This window comes from Crotalus tigris, unplaced genomic scaffold (assembly GCF_016545835.1).
Source record: "Crotalus tigris isolate CLP2741 ecotype Arizona unplaced genomic scaffold, ASM1654583v1 scf7180000023637.1517150, whole genome shotgun sequence".
Lineage (NCBI taxonomy): Eukaryota > Metazoa > Chordata > Lepidosauria > Squamata > Viperidae > Crotalus > Crotalus tigris.
Window position 1 is genome coordinate 589,213 of NW_024100094.1, and position 14,641 is coordinate 603,853.

Genomic DNA, 14,641 nt, shown 5'->3' on the forward strand with positions numbered 1-14,641 from the left:
CTTTTTCAACACAAAGATTACAATGCTCAGTGATGAATAGAGAGACAGTATCAATACATACAACAGTATTGCTAATACCAGACCACCAAAACTAATAATTATGTTAATAATAGAAGAGTTAAAAGGATTAGAAAACTATTCTAACAGAACAATTCCTCTATGTCATGGGTGTCAAACTCGCCACGTCATGTGATGTGCCGCAACGTATCGCGAACTCTTTTTGCATTGCTGGCAATGGGGTGGGCATGGCTTTGGTATGATGAAACTGGCCCGTGGGCTGGCAGTTTGACACCTGTGCTCTTTGTTCTCTACTGTGGCCCACACCCTCTAGAACAGGGGTCTTCAAACTTGGCCCTTTTATGACTTGTGGACTTCAGTTCACAAAAGGGCCACATTTGAAGACCCCTGCTCTAAAATAACATGCACCCAGAGCTATAGATGGCATTCACTCTCCTGGTATTCCAGGAAGCCCTTAAGATCTGGTTTGGTTTCCAGTTAATATGGTTGTTATTAACTGGTGGGGCCCCTGTGGCATTTTTGTATAGTTTGTATCATTGGTCGTGTAGTAGTTCTAGTCATGTGCCTGTTAGATGGATTTTAACAGCTTTGTGTGACAATTCTGACTCCATTATGGCCATAAGTCAAGAACTATGTATAGCTAAAAATTACTACTACAGTCCAATATTTTCCATATAGGATGTCCTACAGATTTAAGAGCATAAGCAAGAATCCCACTCTATGCTGGATTTCCTTGATGCCACTCAGCTTCTGTTAAACTGAGCCCAAAGAAGAGTTAAAATTTGAACTTACTCCAGTTAGCAATTAGATAAATGCCAGTGATAAGGCTGTAAGTGAGGCAGTCCAATTTTCTTTACAGATAATTCTGTGGTATGTCCTTGCTGAAGAAATTTATTCTATGGCCTAAAAAAGTTGTTTATGTAAGGCTTCCCAAAATGTAAATCAAACTTGGAAATAAAATAATCTTAATGACTTTTATCTTATCTTATACACAAAGGAATTTTGGATGTTTCTGCCCTGGTATTTTGCCTTTACCTATTAACTCTATTTATATTCTCTCTTTTCTCCTCTCCAAGAAGGTAAAACACTGTATAAGCTCTTCTGTCTCTTTGACACATACATTTTATTCCTACAATAAGCACATGAGGTAGGTGAGGCTGAAAAATTGGGACCATATTGGGCCTTAAAATCTCTCTAGTCTGTTTTGGTTTTTTTTGATCCTGGCCAGAGAAAGCATGTCAAATATAGTTCTGATAGCTAAAACAGTTTTAATTAGTTGATGCTGGGATAAACAACAATAGCCAAAATGGACATCTCTTTCCATTTTGGCTATATACCACCTAACAATATTTGGCTGGTAACTATAGAAAACAGAACATCAAGAACATCAATCTAGACATTTAAAAAAATGGGGTTCTTTCTGATCCCTATTCCACAGGAAGGAATTCTGTGAGATCTGTGTGGCCCGCGAACGACAAACAGAGAGGCTGTACATCTGCAAGAAATTTCTCAAGAAAGATGGGCGCAAAGTGCGAAGAGCAGCCAAGAATGAAATCTTCATCCTAAAAATGTAGGTTCCTGATGTGTATATGTGTGTGCACGCATGTACAAGAATTGACATTGTCCTTCTGCATCTTTGAGTAGCAAAAGGAATTTCAGTATGAGCCACCATCTATATTACTCTAAATAAAGATACTCCTTTCTTGTAGCAACTGCCAAATGAATTAGATATACCGTCCTAGCACATCTGGGTTGCATATATCCAAATGGCCACTAGATGGCCACTCTTTGCTGTCATCTAGGGTTTTCCAGATTTCTGCATCCTCAGTGATGGCTAAACTGAAGAGTGTCTATAATGAGTTAATGGTCACTCTAGCTAAGTTGTAGCATATATGTTCAATTATGACAACAGATGTACAGGGAAGGTACTTGAGCGCACCAGAATAATGAGAGAGGGAACAGAGAGACCAAAATATTGGGGAAAATTAAAACAACAGACAGCAGCAAACACACTGAGGTATTAAGGAGCCATCTGCTTCTTTGTTTTCCTGGCAAGGCTTCTGTGCCCTTTAACAACTGTATCACTACAGCTTTCCTCCTCACTATTTTTGAAGAGTGGAAAAATATTCTCTTAATGGAAACTGCATCTATGGAGAAAATATGATCAACATACGATCAAATAAGAGCTGTGCAAGATAGCCAAACTTTAGATCAAGGAGGGTTGGATGAGAATCCTCTGATTAGCTGGCTCGGGATAACTGCTAAAGCATCCGTTTCCAGACTTAATTGGAAACATTGCAATGCTGATCTTTCCCACCAGAAAGTGGGTCAACGCTGGCATGTAGGGGAGAGCAGAATGGCTTCTCTTTTCATATGATTTAGTGACATAGGACAAAGGACTACTGCATATGTTTACTCATTTAAAATCACACTTTTTGTCCACTGCACCAAACTGATGTAAATGTGGTTCCAAGGGAATCTTCTAGATCAGGGGCCTTCAAACTTAGCCCTTTTATGACTTGTAGACTTCAACTCCCAGAATTTCTCAGCCAGCTTGCCACAAGTCTTAAAAGGGCCAAGTTTGAAGACCCTTGTTCTAGATCAGCGGTTCTCAACCTATGGTCACGACCCCATTTGGGGTCGAACGACCATTTTACGGGGGTCGCCAAACAACGCGATCCGCCATTTTTCCCCCTCAGGGGGCGCCCCGCGCGCATGCACGGCACGACCGTGTGACCAGGGGTCGCCATATAAAAAGGTTGAGAACCACTGTTCTAGATAGTCACTGAGCCAGATTCAGCTCTATCCTGGGACCATTATAGCAAGTCTCTGGCTATCAAAATGATGAAAAGAACTAGGCTCAAGATCTGCAGAAACTTACCCAAGGGGGGGGGAAGGGCTTCCTGCCAATCAAAGCTCGATATATATCTTTGCAGCAGTAAAGTAAAAATGAAAACTCCTGGTTTCCCAGTATGTATGTTTCCCTGCAACCAACAGATACCTAGAAACAGGGTTCTACCCCACTAGACAGCACCCAAGGTGCAGACTGTGCAGAGAGACTTCAATCCAACACACATTTGCAGGAACAGTACACACTGAACAGCACAACCAAATAGCTGGCATTGTATACAGGAACATCTGCACAGTGTATGGGCTAAACCCTCCCAAGCCCAGATGGGAGGTTCCATAGGTCATGGAGAATAACAGAACTTGGATCATGTGTGATTTCCAGATTCAAGCAGACAGGCAGACAGGCATTGGCCAGTCAACCCACACATCATTGTAGTAGACGACAGCAGTTGTGATAAATGCAGCAGTACCAAGTGGCAGCAACTTCAAGGAGGAGTCCCAAAGATGCTCCCCCCCCCCCCAAAAGGCAAGTGGACTTGCTTGGATTTTTTTTTCCTTTGAAAATGTTTTACTTCTCATCTTTTTGTAGGAAAAAAACTAAGGAAATCCAGTTGCCTTTTTTGGGGGGCGGGGGAATCATTTTTGAGACAACCATGACCTGGATGATTGAGAATCTTCGTAGACATCAGGAAGGAGTATGAGAATTGGAGAAGTACCAGGGCCTGAAGGAGGAACTAGAGAGGATGTGGAAAGTAAAGGTCAAAGTGGTGGCAGGGACACACAGGGTTGTGACTTCTAAGTTAGAAGAGCTGGCTCCAATAGAGCCCAGGAACAATATCAGATCTCTCTGCCACAGAAGAGTGCAGTGCTAGGCCAGTTAAGATACTCTGCAGAGCCCACATCCCCCTATGCCTCTGGTAGAGGATCTGAGATTGAGGGAGAACACATAACACCCACAGCGGCAAGAAGGTTTTTTTTTTTTTAATATATATATAGAGGATACAAAAAGGCTACACACCCGCTAAAATGCCAGGTTTTGAGATGTAGAAAAATCAGACCATAATAAATCACTTCAGAATTTTTCCCACCTTTAATATAACATACAGTATAAAATGTATAATTCAATAGAGAAACAAACTGAAATATTTTAGGGGGGAAATAACAATAAAAAACATACAATAACATGGTTGCATAAGTGTGCATGCCCTTAAACTAATACCTTCTTAAAGCATTTTATGACAGCATTCAGTTTTTGGTGGTAGGAGCTCATCGGCATGGCATATCTTGCCCTGGGAATCTTTTGACCACTCTTCCTGACAAAAGCACTTCCAATCTGTCAGATGGTGAGGGTATCTCCTGTGCACAACCCTCTTCAGGTCACCCCACAGATTTTTCAGTTGGATTTGGGTCTGGGCTCTGGCCAGGCCATTCCAAAACTTCAATCTTCTTCTGATGAAGCCATTCTTTTATTGTTCTGGAGGTATGCTTTGGGTTGTTGTTGTGTTGAAAAGTGAAATTCCTCTTTGTGTTCAGTGTTTTAGCAAAGGCCTGAAGGTTTTGTGCCAAAATTGACAGATATTTCGAACTGTTCATAATTCCCCCCATCTTGACTAAAGCCCCAGTTCCAGTTGAAGAAAAGCAGCCACAAAGCATAATACTGCCACCACTAGGCTTCATTGTGGGTATGGTGTACTTTTGGTCATCCATTGTGTTTTTTCATTGTGGCCAAAAAATTCAGTTTTGGACTTATTAGACCAGCCAGCCAGCGTGCCTGGTTGAGGAATGCTGGGAGTTGAAGTCCACAAATCATAAAAAGGCCAAGTTTGAAGGCTCCTGCATTAGACCATAACACATTTTCTCACATGCTTTTGTCAGACTTGATGTATATTTTTGCAAAATGGAGCCAGGCTTGCATTTTTATTTTATTGTTTTGAAGAAAAGACTTCATCTTACTACTCTATCCCACAGCCTAGACATATGAGAAATATGGGAGATTGTTGTCACATGTAGTACACCATCAATATTTGCCAGGAATTCTTGCAGCTCGTTTAATGTTGATGTTGGCTTCTTGACAGCCTCTCAGACCAGTTTTCCTCTTGTTTTTTTTCATCAATTTTGGAAGGACATCCAGTTTTTGGTAATGTCACTGTTGTGCCATATTTCCTCCACTTGTTGAAGACTGTCTTCACTGTGTTCCATGGTATATTCAATGCCTTGGAAAAAAATTTTTGTACCCTTCTCCTGACTGATATCTTCCAACAATGAGATCACTTTGATGCTTTGTAAGGTCTTTGCAGAGACCATGGCTTTTGCGGAGTAAATGTTCCAAAAATCCTACTAGAACAGCCAAACTTTACATGGGGTTGATCAGAGTTAAACTTTAATTGATGGCAGGTATGTATTGACTACTACTTAACACCAGTGAATGTGATTGGTTAATTCTAAACATAGTCGCATCCCTAATTATAAGAGGAGTGCACATTTATGCAAACACGTTATTATACATTTTTCCAACGAGGGTCCAAATTATTTGTCTATTTTAATTCCAATAGGTTCAAAGACAGGTTCACACACAGACACAAATCAAAATAACTATTCCCTTTACCTGTTTTAAACTTCCCTACATCTACTTCTTAGTAAGCTTTTTGTTAAAAAAAATAAAATTTAAAAACTTTTTTTCCCTTGGTAATTCAGAAGGAATGTTGACTCACTAAGTGGAATTTTTTATCCTACTACTTAGAAAATCTCTGTTGCCTAGCCATGAGATGGGCGGAAAATAAATTTGATAGATAGACAGGAAGACAGGAAGACAGACATAAAATGTCTCTTTGGTAATAAATTAGTTACATTTGAAAGTGTTTAAGAAATGGAGTTGTACAAACCTTAGGTCCATATAGACTGTATTATGCATACGAGCTTCATTGAAATCCTTTAATTCCCGTTGCTCAACTCACAAGTTGAATGTAAATACCTGCATTCCTGCAGACTACTTATGAGGAGCAACTATCCAAAGTACAAGTGGGCAATCTCACAATCTCTCCTTTTTCTGGGGACATTGCATCAACCAGAATTTATTGTCTGGCCCCTGACTTCCATTGCAAAGCTTTCCCTGCTCCTTCAAGGACATCCAGTTCCTCATGGATCCTCATCAAAAACAGCTTTAGCAGCTCTTGATGCCCATTACTATGCATATAGTGGGACCCAGAGGCCTCAGAGCTGTCCACCAGGGCCTCTTAATACTAGGACTTATTATAAGGCTTGTTAGTTTTTCTTTTTCTTTTGTTCTTAAATAATGCCATCAGGTTTAATACATTTTTATGATAGTCCTAACAATAGCAAGGTTATTAACTGCCAAATTATTTGGGAAATATTCCTGTTCCTGTTCTTTTTTAATAGCACATAAGACAGCTGAGGCATAATTATAGCAAAACTCATAATTCAATTTGATTCGATTCCATTCCTTAACGATGCTAATTTTCTCCTCCAATTGTAAAATATTGGACAGTATGCAACAGCAAAACAAAAATCCAATAAAATCACAAATCAGATACCAAAGATAAATGTCCTCAGGTGTGTGTGTGTGTGTCTATGTTTGTTTTCAGAATGTTAAAAAGGTAGTATTTCCAGCAGTAAAAAACAGGTTAATTTTTTGCTTTAAATTCATCTTGAGTACTTTGAGTCAACAGCTGTTATGTAAGCAAGGAAAAAAAGTAAAGCAATGACAAGGAAGAAGGAGGTTCACATCCTCAGAAAAAGAATGAACATTCATTCCCTTTTCTGTCCCCATCATTCATTGTAATTAATGGTGTTGTTTGTTTTTTAAAAAATGCACCTTTTATTTCCTGACCTGCTGGCATCACAAGAACTGTTTTAAGTTTCTTTACTGTTTAAAGGCCAGACATGAATTATTGAGATAGCCCTAGGACAGGTTGAGATTTCTGCTGACTTGGTCTCTGTAGAAATGAACTCTGGGGGACAAACAACAGAGCCAGACCAGTAGGGGAACAGGCAACTCAAGAAAGTTCTCAGCAGGGGAGGAGATGGAAGATATCACAGGCCAGGCAAGTTGATGACAGGCAGAAAACATTTATGATTGGGCTAAGGGTAAGAGGGGAAACTGAGGTCTCTCTGCATTTTTCTTCCAGGGTGAATCACCCCAATATCTTACAACTGATTGACACATTTGAAACGAGGAAGGAATTCTACATTATCCAAGAATTGTAAGTTTGACTGAGAAGTGATGATAGATATAGATTAGATAGATAGATAGATAAATGAGATATGCAAAAAGAATACAGAACATTAATATTAATGTACTGAAGTTATTTCTTTTTTTTCCCCCCAGGCTGAAATGCCAGCTTTATTTGATTGTATTTATGTATACTTTCCAAGGAAATGAAAATAGCATATGCAGCTTTCATATACCCCCATTTTTTTCAACCCACCTATTCTATTAGATGGTTTAATCAAGAGAGACTATTGGCCCAAAGAATCCAGAGAGTTTTGTGGCTGATATGAATTGAGGCATTTCCACTCCTAGGTTAGGATTATTCAACACACCAAACCAAGGGTGCACAGGATCCCAAGCTGCTCTCAGAAGACTTGAGAGCAAACAGAAAACCTCCCCTAACATTATCACCAAATCATACCTTTTAATGCAACAAAAGGAAAGAATAATTCTACATATGAAAGGGAATATATACATAATTTAATTTTACATTTTTTAAATTGCAGCTGCCCACTTCTTTGCCCCAGCTGCATCCACAAATTTCTGGTCTGCAGTCGTTAACATGTCAAAGGAGTCGTCTTTGGGATGGAGAAGGTTGCCACTCCTGTCCCAAACTAAAATCAAACTATACTTTAGCACGATGGATAAACTGAACCAATGTATTGTGGTTTGTAAACATGTTTTATGGTTTATATAAATGCAGCCAAATATGTCTATAGCAGATGATAGTTAAGCAAGCCTTGGCTTAGTGGATATATAACCCAGCCCAAGTGTGATTCACCCCGCCTTCAGATTGCTTCTGTTTAGCATTCTGAACAGAGAAACTCTGCATATGTCAGGCTCTACCCTGGCATGATATGCATGGCGTCTTTGCCTAGTACTTACTCATACCATAGCTTTGCTGCAGAAGTCCAGGTGAACAGTAGATGGTAGCAAAGGAGGAGCCTTTCCTGTTATGTCTTTGTATGCCACTTTGTGGCCATCTGGGGTCTACTCAATTCCACTTGTCAAGCTGGCTGTGGTATTCCCTACAGGGCTACTGGCGGCGATGTTTTTGACTGGATTCTAGACCAGGGCTACTACACAGAAAAGGATGCCAGCAATGTTGTGCGGCAAGTGCTGGAGGCATTAGCTTATTTACATAATCTGCACATTGTTCACCGCAATCTAAAGGTAAAGAAACAGCATTGAAAGCTCAAGCCAAAATTTTCAGAGCAACTGTCCCCTCTAGTGGTTTTACCTGGGATAGCTGTCCTTTTAGCACTGGAAGACATTTTCATGAATGGGGGGCAACGCACCCTTTGCTCCCTGTTATGAAGGAGAGCGCAAGGAAGGTTGCTAATTTGGGGCTCTTTCTTTTAGCTGGAAAATCTTATGTACTATAACCAGAATAACCGCTCAAAAGTGGTTCTGCGGGATTTTTATCTCTCACGCTTTGAGAATGGTGCCATCACAGAACCATGTGGGACTCCTGAATATTTAGGTATGTACTTGCCTTCGGACAGAGAAGAAATATCCCAGATGTGAGATACTTTCTCCCTGCTACATTGCAATAACTGGGCCGAAAACTAGAAGCTCCATTACAGTTTGCAAACTGTCCTGAAAAAGAATTGCACAAGCAAATAGTCAACAAGTGGAGTTTTTCTCTCCATAAGACAGAAAAGCTCACCTCTTAAATTTTTGTTCTTTGTGCATCGACAGAGTTCTATTGGGAAATGTGAAGTAGCAAATCTAGCATCTGTCTCTTGCTGCACGGGATATGTCTTGCTCACATTTTCTATAGTTGTCTTTGATCCATTTGTCTGCCCTCCCAGCTCCTGAAGTGGTTGCTCGGCAACGCTACGGACGTCCTGTTGACTGCTGGGCTGTTGGAGTTATCATGTTTATTCTGTGAGTTCCATTTGTGTGTGTGTGTGTGTGTGTGTGTGTGTGTGTGTGTTTATGTGTGTGTGCCAGAGAGAGAAAGAGAGAGAGAGGAAGGGAGGGGAGGGGGGAGAGGGAGAGAGAGAAAGCGCTGGCATATCAGAATGTACAGAGAACGGGCAGGTCCATATTTTTGCAGTTGCTTTGCTAGGACTATCAGATCTGAGCTACACAACAGCAAACAGCTGCTAAATAGAAGTGATATGGAAAACATTAATTCTTTGCTGCCATCTAATGGTTACCAGGATTTCTGTAGCCTTGATATGCTATGCTAGGTGGATACAATAACCCTTCTAATCGAGCACATTTGAAGCATATCAATCCAAGGAGTGAGGTGAGAGCCAGCAGATCCCAGGCTACAGGGGGCTGTTATATAAACATTTTTCAGCTACTTCAGCAACCAAGCAACCCCCTCCCATGTATCCTTTGGAGAGATTGGGAGAAGGATTTCAGACATGTCAAACATGGCCCGGGGCTGGATGCGGCCTGCGAAGCCATCCTGGAAACAGTGAGGGAATGGCCCCCGCTGCCTTGGCCCCAGCCCAGGCCGCCCAGGAGCCAATGTACAATTTTGTAGTGGCCATCTATGCTAAAACGCATTCAGACTTAGCTCCACAAGGCTGTTTGGAAACAGCAAGGGACTGCCCCTGCTGCATTGGCCCCGCCCCCTGGGCACACGCTGGGGAGATGTCACCCTTTATGTGGAATGAAGAAATGCACCATCGCCTATAAGTGGCCAGCAAATGGCCCTTGCCTACTTCACATATCTGGCTTGATGGGCTCTGGGGGAGGGGTTTCAGAATGCAGTGGGGTGCTGTCCTCACAGCACCAAGAGTCTGAGCCAGGTGGCGCGAATCGAAAAAGAAGTGTGCTGCCGCTCAGCCCCCAGCCTGCTGATTTCAGCAGGCAGCAAGGTGCAAAGCTGGTGAGCCTCTCGGCACTATGAGGAGAGCGCCCCACTGCCTGCCGAAACCGGGCAGGCTGGGGGCTGGGTGGCATCACGCTTTTTGGATTCGCGCTGCCTGGCTCTGCCTCTCGGCACTGTGAGGAGAGCGCCTCGCTGCCTGCCGAAACCAGGCAGGCTGGGGGCTGGACGGCATTGCGCAGGTAACATTGACTCTCACATTGCTCATGGCATCCCCTCCCCCAAAGCCCACCAAGCCAGATATATGAAGTAGGCGAGGGCCATGTACTGGCCACTTCCAGGCAATGCTGCATTTCTTCATTCCTCACGAAGGGTGACACCTCCCCAGCTGCGTTTCTTGCCTGTTTTTCTCCCTCCCTCATCTCAAATATTTTCCCACCACTCTGTCCTTAGGAAGGAAGGAAGGAAGGAAGGAAGGAAGGAAGGAAGGAAGGAAGGAAGGAAGGAAGGAAGGAAGGAAGGAAGGAGAAGGAGGGTCTGAGGGAAGTCCTGCCTTAGTCCTGCCCAGCTGCTTTTTCACCATCCCCTTGCCCCCTCCTCCTGGCCTATCCTGGGGGTCTCCCATCCTATTGCTAAGGAAGCTTTGGATACAAAACGATATCTCCTCCCATGGAGATGGAATGGGCCACCCTCTGACTTTGCCCTAATACCCATCATGAGCAACCTGGCTAAGGAAAGCAAGCACAGCAGCAGCAGCCTTGAGGAGGAGATAAGTGCAGCTGGGCCCCCCCTTGGGATAGTGGGGCAGGGCTTGGTGCCGCGGGTGCTTGAGGGCCAGGCTGGGTGTTTGACCTCTGCTGCCCAGGGCTCCAGGAAGCCTGTGGCACCATTCAACCCCCCCCCCCCCGCATGGCCTGAGAGGAACAGTGAGGCTCTTCCAGTGGACTATGCCTTGGCACTTGCCCTGGTCCCACCCACTTCTGCCAAAGACCCACAGATCTGTCCCACTCCTGCCCAGGCCCCCACAGGCACTCTTGATGCGAACAATGTAGAGCTGGCCATGCCCACCCAATAGGCCATGCCCACCCAGGCCACACCTGCCCGGCCCCCCAAGGACAACCGCAATGCTGATGCGGCTCTCAATGAAATTGAGTTTGACACCCCTGATTTAGAAGGATTAGGGGAAAAGCTCAGCATTTTAATTCTGGAACATAGCCACACAGAAATCTCTTGACTTTCTTGCACTACAATAGGATGCCAACTGTTGTGTTTCAGGTTTCATTCTTATCTACAATAAGATTCTAAACTAGCTAAATTGTGTCTTCTGCCAAATCTAGTTTAGACTTGAATTAACATTCAGGGACTGGAGACCTTTGCTTTACTGCCAAACACGAGTGTGACAAGTTGGGACAAGTAACATAAGTTGAAAAATCACAACAAGCTGACCAGCATATTTGGCTATAAGTGTAAACACTACATTAAGAAAACGTGTGTCTTCTTCTTCTTCTCCTCCTCCTTCTCTTCCTCTTCCTCCTCCTTCCTTCCTTCCTTCCTTTTTTCTTCTTCCCTTGTTTACCATCACAGATTGTCTGGGAACCCCCCATTCTACGATGACACAGATGATGAAAATAGTGACAGTCACAATCGCCGCATCTTCCGCAAAATTCTGGCTGGGGAGTATGAATTTGACTCTCCATATTGGGATGATATCTCCGTCGCTGGTAAGCACCATCCAGTCTCATTAGCTTCTCTCTCATAGACATGGAATTGCTCTTATGTACCACACCAGGCCAGGAGGAAGTGGGATACCTCTGAAGACTGCAAGCTGGAGATGCCATTATGAAAAGAGAAATGCTTGCCAATTTTAAGAAAGCAAAAGCACAACGAGGAAGGAGATTGCAACTCTGCCCATTCTTTGCCATTCCAGTTTCCTGTCTGAAACAAGAATATTCAAAATTGCAATTCTCCATGCATTAATCTATTCTACTTTCTTAGAACAGTTCCTTTTCATTTCCTGCAATGTGGATCCAAAAATCTAGTCCTAAGAGTAATCATCTGACTCTCCTAAACATTGTCTAATTCCCTATCTTTTCTATTTTCCTGAAGCTAAAAAGTTGGTGTCAAGACTAATGGAAGTAGATCAGGACCAACGAATCACAGCCCAGGAAGCCTTGGGACATATCTGGTGAGTGGAACTCTTTCAGACAGGAGCAAATGCATCTCCTGTGCGCAGATATACATATACCTGACCTAAAATGGCTTACGTGTTACACTGCATCACCTACCTAATTGTGTATCATACATAATGGTATCAATACTAATGGGATGAGAATGAATACAAGATCACATGTAGTGTTAATACTTTATAATGCCTTGGTAAGGCACACTTGGAATATTGCATCCAGTTTGGGTCATCACGATGTAAAAAAGATGCTGAGACTCTAGAAAGAGTACAGAGAAGACTGGAGGCTAAAACATATAAGGAACGGTTGCTAGAATTGGGTATGTCTAGTTTAATGAAGAGAAGGACGAGGGGGGACATGATAGCAGTGTTCCATATCTCAGGGGCTGCCACAAAGAAGAGGGAGTCAAGCTATTTTCCAAAGCGCCTGAGGGCAGGACAAGAAGCAACGGATGGAAACTAATCAAGGAGAGAAGCAACCTAAGAGAAATTTCCTGATAGTTAGAACAATTAATCAGTGGAACAACCTGCCTCTAGAAGCTATGAACGCTCCAACACTGGAAGTTTTGAAGAAGAGATTGGACAACCATTTGTCTGAAATGGTATAGGGTTTCCTGCCTAAGCCGAGGGTTGGACTAGAAGACCTCCAAGGTCCCTTCCAACTCTGTTGTTCTGTTCTATTCTGTTCTATTCTATTTCTAAAGACACAGCCATTTTACTTCCCAACTCATTCCTTCTGTTCTCCCCCCCCATCCCCACCCTCAATATTCAGAACCTGTAAGTTTCTATCTCCCAACATAGTATTGCAGTCGAAAGACCACTGATCTAAATTCAAAGATGTGGTTTTCCATGAAGTCATTGAATGATTTGAGGCTAGTGATTATATCTGCATTATTCTATTTTGCAGAATTATTACAATGATAAAAGAAATGGGTGGAGCACAAGCAATGCCCTGAACAATTTGGAGGAGGAACATGTGAAACAAAACTATGTTTTCTACTTTTGTTCCTAATTTGTTAAAGCTTATGTCTATGTTCTTATTGGCCTGTTGCCACTACAGTTGACAGGAATGCAAAGAAAAGCAGTCAATGCCTAAGGCTGGCCCTATTTATCATATGGTAGTGAGCAACTCTAGCAAATGTTTACTGCATCTTTAATAAAAAGCATTACAAAGTGTTACCATATAGAGTCTGGTATAATTGCTGTTATGATAGGCACATTTTTCAGATAAATAGGGAGGTCCAAAGCCATTCCTGAATTAATGATAAACAGAAAATCAGTATCCCAATTCTGATGCTAAACCAATTTGCTAAGCATATATCTAAATTCTCAGTGTGCACATCTATTAAAAAATCTTAGTTTATCACATTTTAGGGATCATTTATTTCTACTATTTGGCTAAAATAATTTATGTTTGCTCTTAGCTCTTTCCTAATAGCTAAATTCCTAAATTCATCTGAATGGAAAATAAAACCTCTGATTAAAGAATTTTGGTACAGGAATAAAGAGCAGTCAGTCCTCTAAGGAGCTGCACAAAAACTAAGATTGCTCTACATAAAAAAACATTCCATATATTTAGGAATACCTCTTCTAAATGTGAGCTCCTTTAGGATAGATGAGTTACCTAACAAAGAGACAATTTGTAAAATTAGATACAGAACTCTTGAACTGTTCATAGATTTTGAAAATGTGCTTAAATTTTCCGTTTTAGATAATTCTTCACCCCTCACGTGTGTGTGTGTGTGTGCGTGCGCGCTAAGCCATAATTCTACCTTCTTTCTTTGTTCTCAGGATATCTGGAAACATTGCTTCCGAAAAGAACCTCAAAGAAGGGGTCTGTGCACAGTTTGAGAAAAATTTTGCCAAGGCCAAATGGAGGGTGAGTCATTGGAATAGATCAATTCTATATACCCTAGTTTACAAAAAACACTGATAAATTGGAGCAAATCTAGAGAAGGACTTGTAACTTCAAGGGGGTAGATACAAATTAGATATGAGGAAGAACTTCTTCACAGTAACAGCTGTCAATTAGTGGAAGAGGTTACCCTATGGAATGGTTTCTTCCCTTTACTGGAGGTTTTTAAACAGAGGCTGGATAGTAATCTAAAAGAGATAGTGAATCCTGCAGTTTGCAGGCTGGATTTGATGACCTTCCAACTCTATGATCTATAACAAAGGGAAATATGTCAAGTAATCAGAAAATAAAGTATTTTAAGGAAAAGGTAGGAGAAAAGTGTCTTCAATGGTGATGGGCCAGAAGGACAGATTCCTTTCAATCAAAGCTTATAGGTCATATAAATACAATCATGTTTTTCCTTCTTCTCTCCTATGAACCTTTAGAATCCAGTGTTTTAAGGAAAGCATTGATGCAAATATATTGCTGCTGTTGTAAGGCTACAAAAAAAGGAGAAAAGGAAACCATGTTCCTACTTCCCAACATTTTACTTCTTTACTTACAGCAGTTGCAAGTTGCAGATGCCTTAATCTGTACCAGTTCTTCATTCAAGAGCCAGTATCATTTGGTACTTGGGTGAAGAACCAGAAAGGGTAGCAGTTCAGATACTCATTTCTTGAA

At 41.9% G+C, this 14,641-nt stretch overlaps 1 protein-coding gene across 3 annotated transcripts in view; it reads left to right on the forward strand.

The window, feature by feature from the left end:
• LOC120297580 (caM kinase-like vesicle-associated protein) overlaps positions 1-14,641 on the forward strand; it is a 107,333-nt gene that overhangs the window by 91,485 nt on the left and 1,207 nt on the right. For all 3 annotated transcript variants that reach the window (XM_039320367.1, XM_039320368.1, XM_039320369.1), the window contains 8 exons: positions 1,457-1,588; positions 7,014-7,088; positions 8,131-8,269; positions 8,459-8,579; positions 8,911-8,986; positions 11,469-11,605; positions 11,991-12,069; positions 13,858-13,945. In XM_039320367.1, the coding sequence (XP_039176301.1) occupies positions 1,457-1,588; positions 7,014-7,088; positions 8,131-8,269; positions 8,459-8,579; positions 8,911-8,986; positions 11,469-11,605; positions 11,991-12,069; positions 13,858-13,945 (847 nt within the window). The remainder of the gene's footprint in view (positions 1-1,456; positions 1,589-7,013; positions 7,089-8,130; positions 8,270-8,458; positions 8,580-8,910; positions 8,987-11,468; positions 11,606-11,990; positions 12,070-13,857; positions 13,946-14,641) is intronic.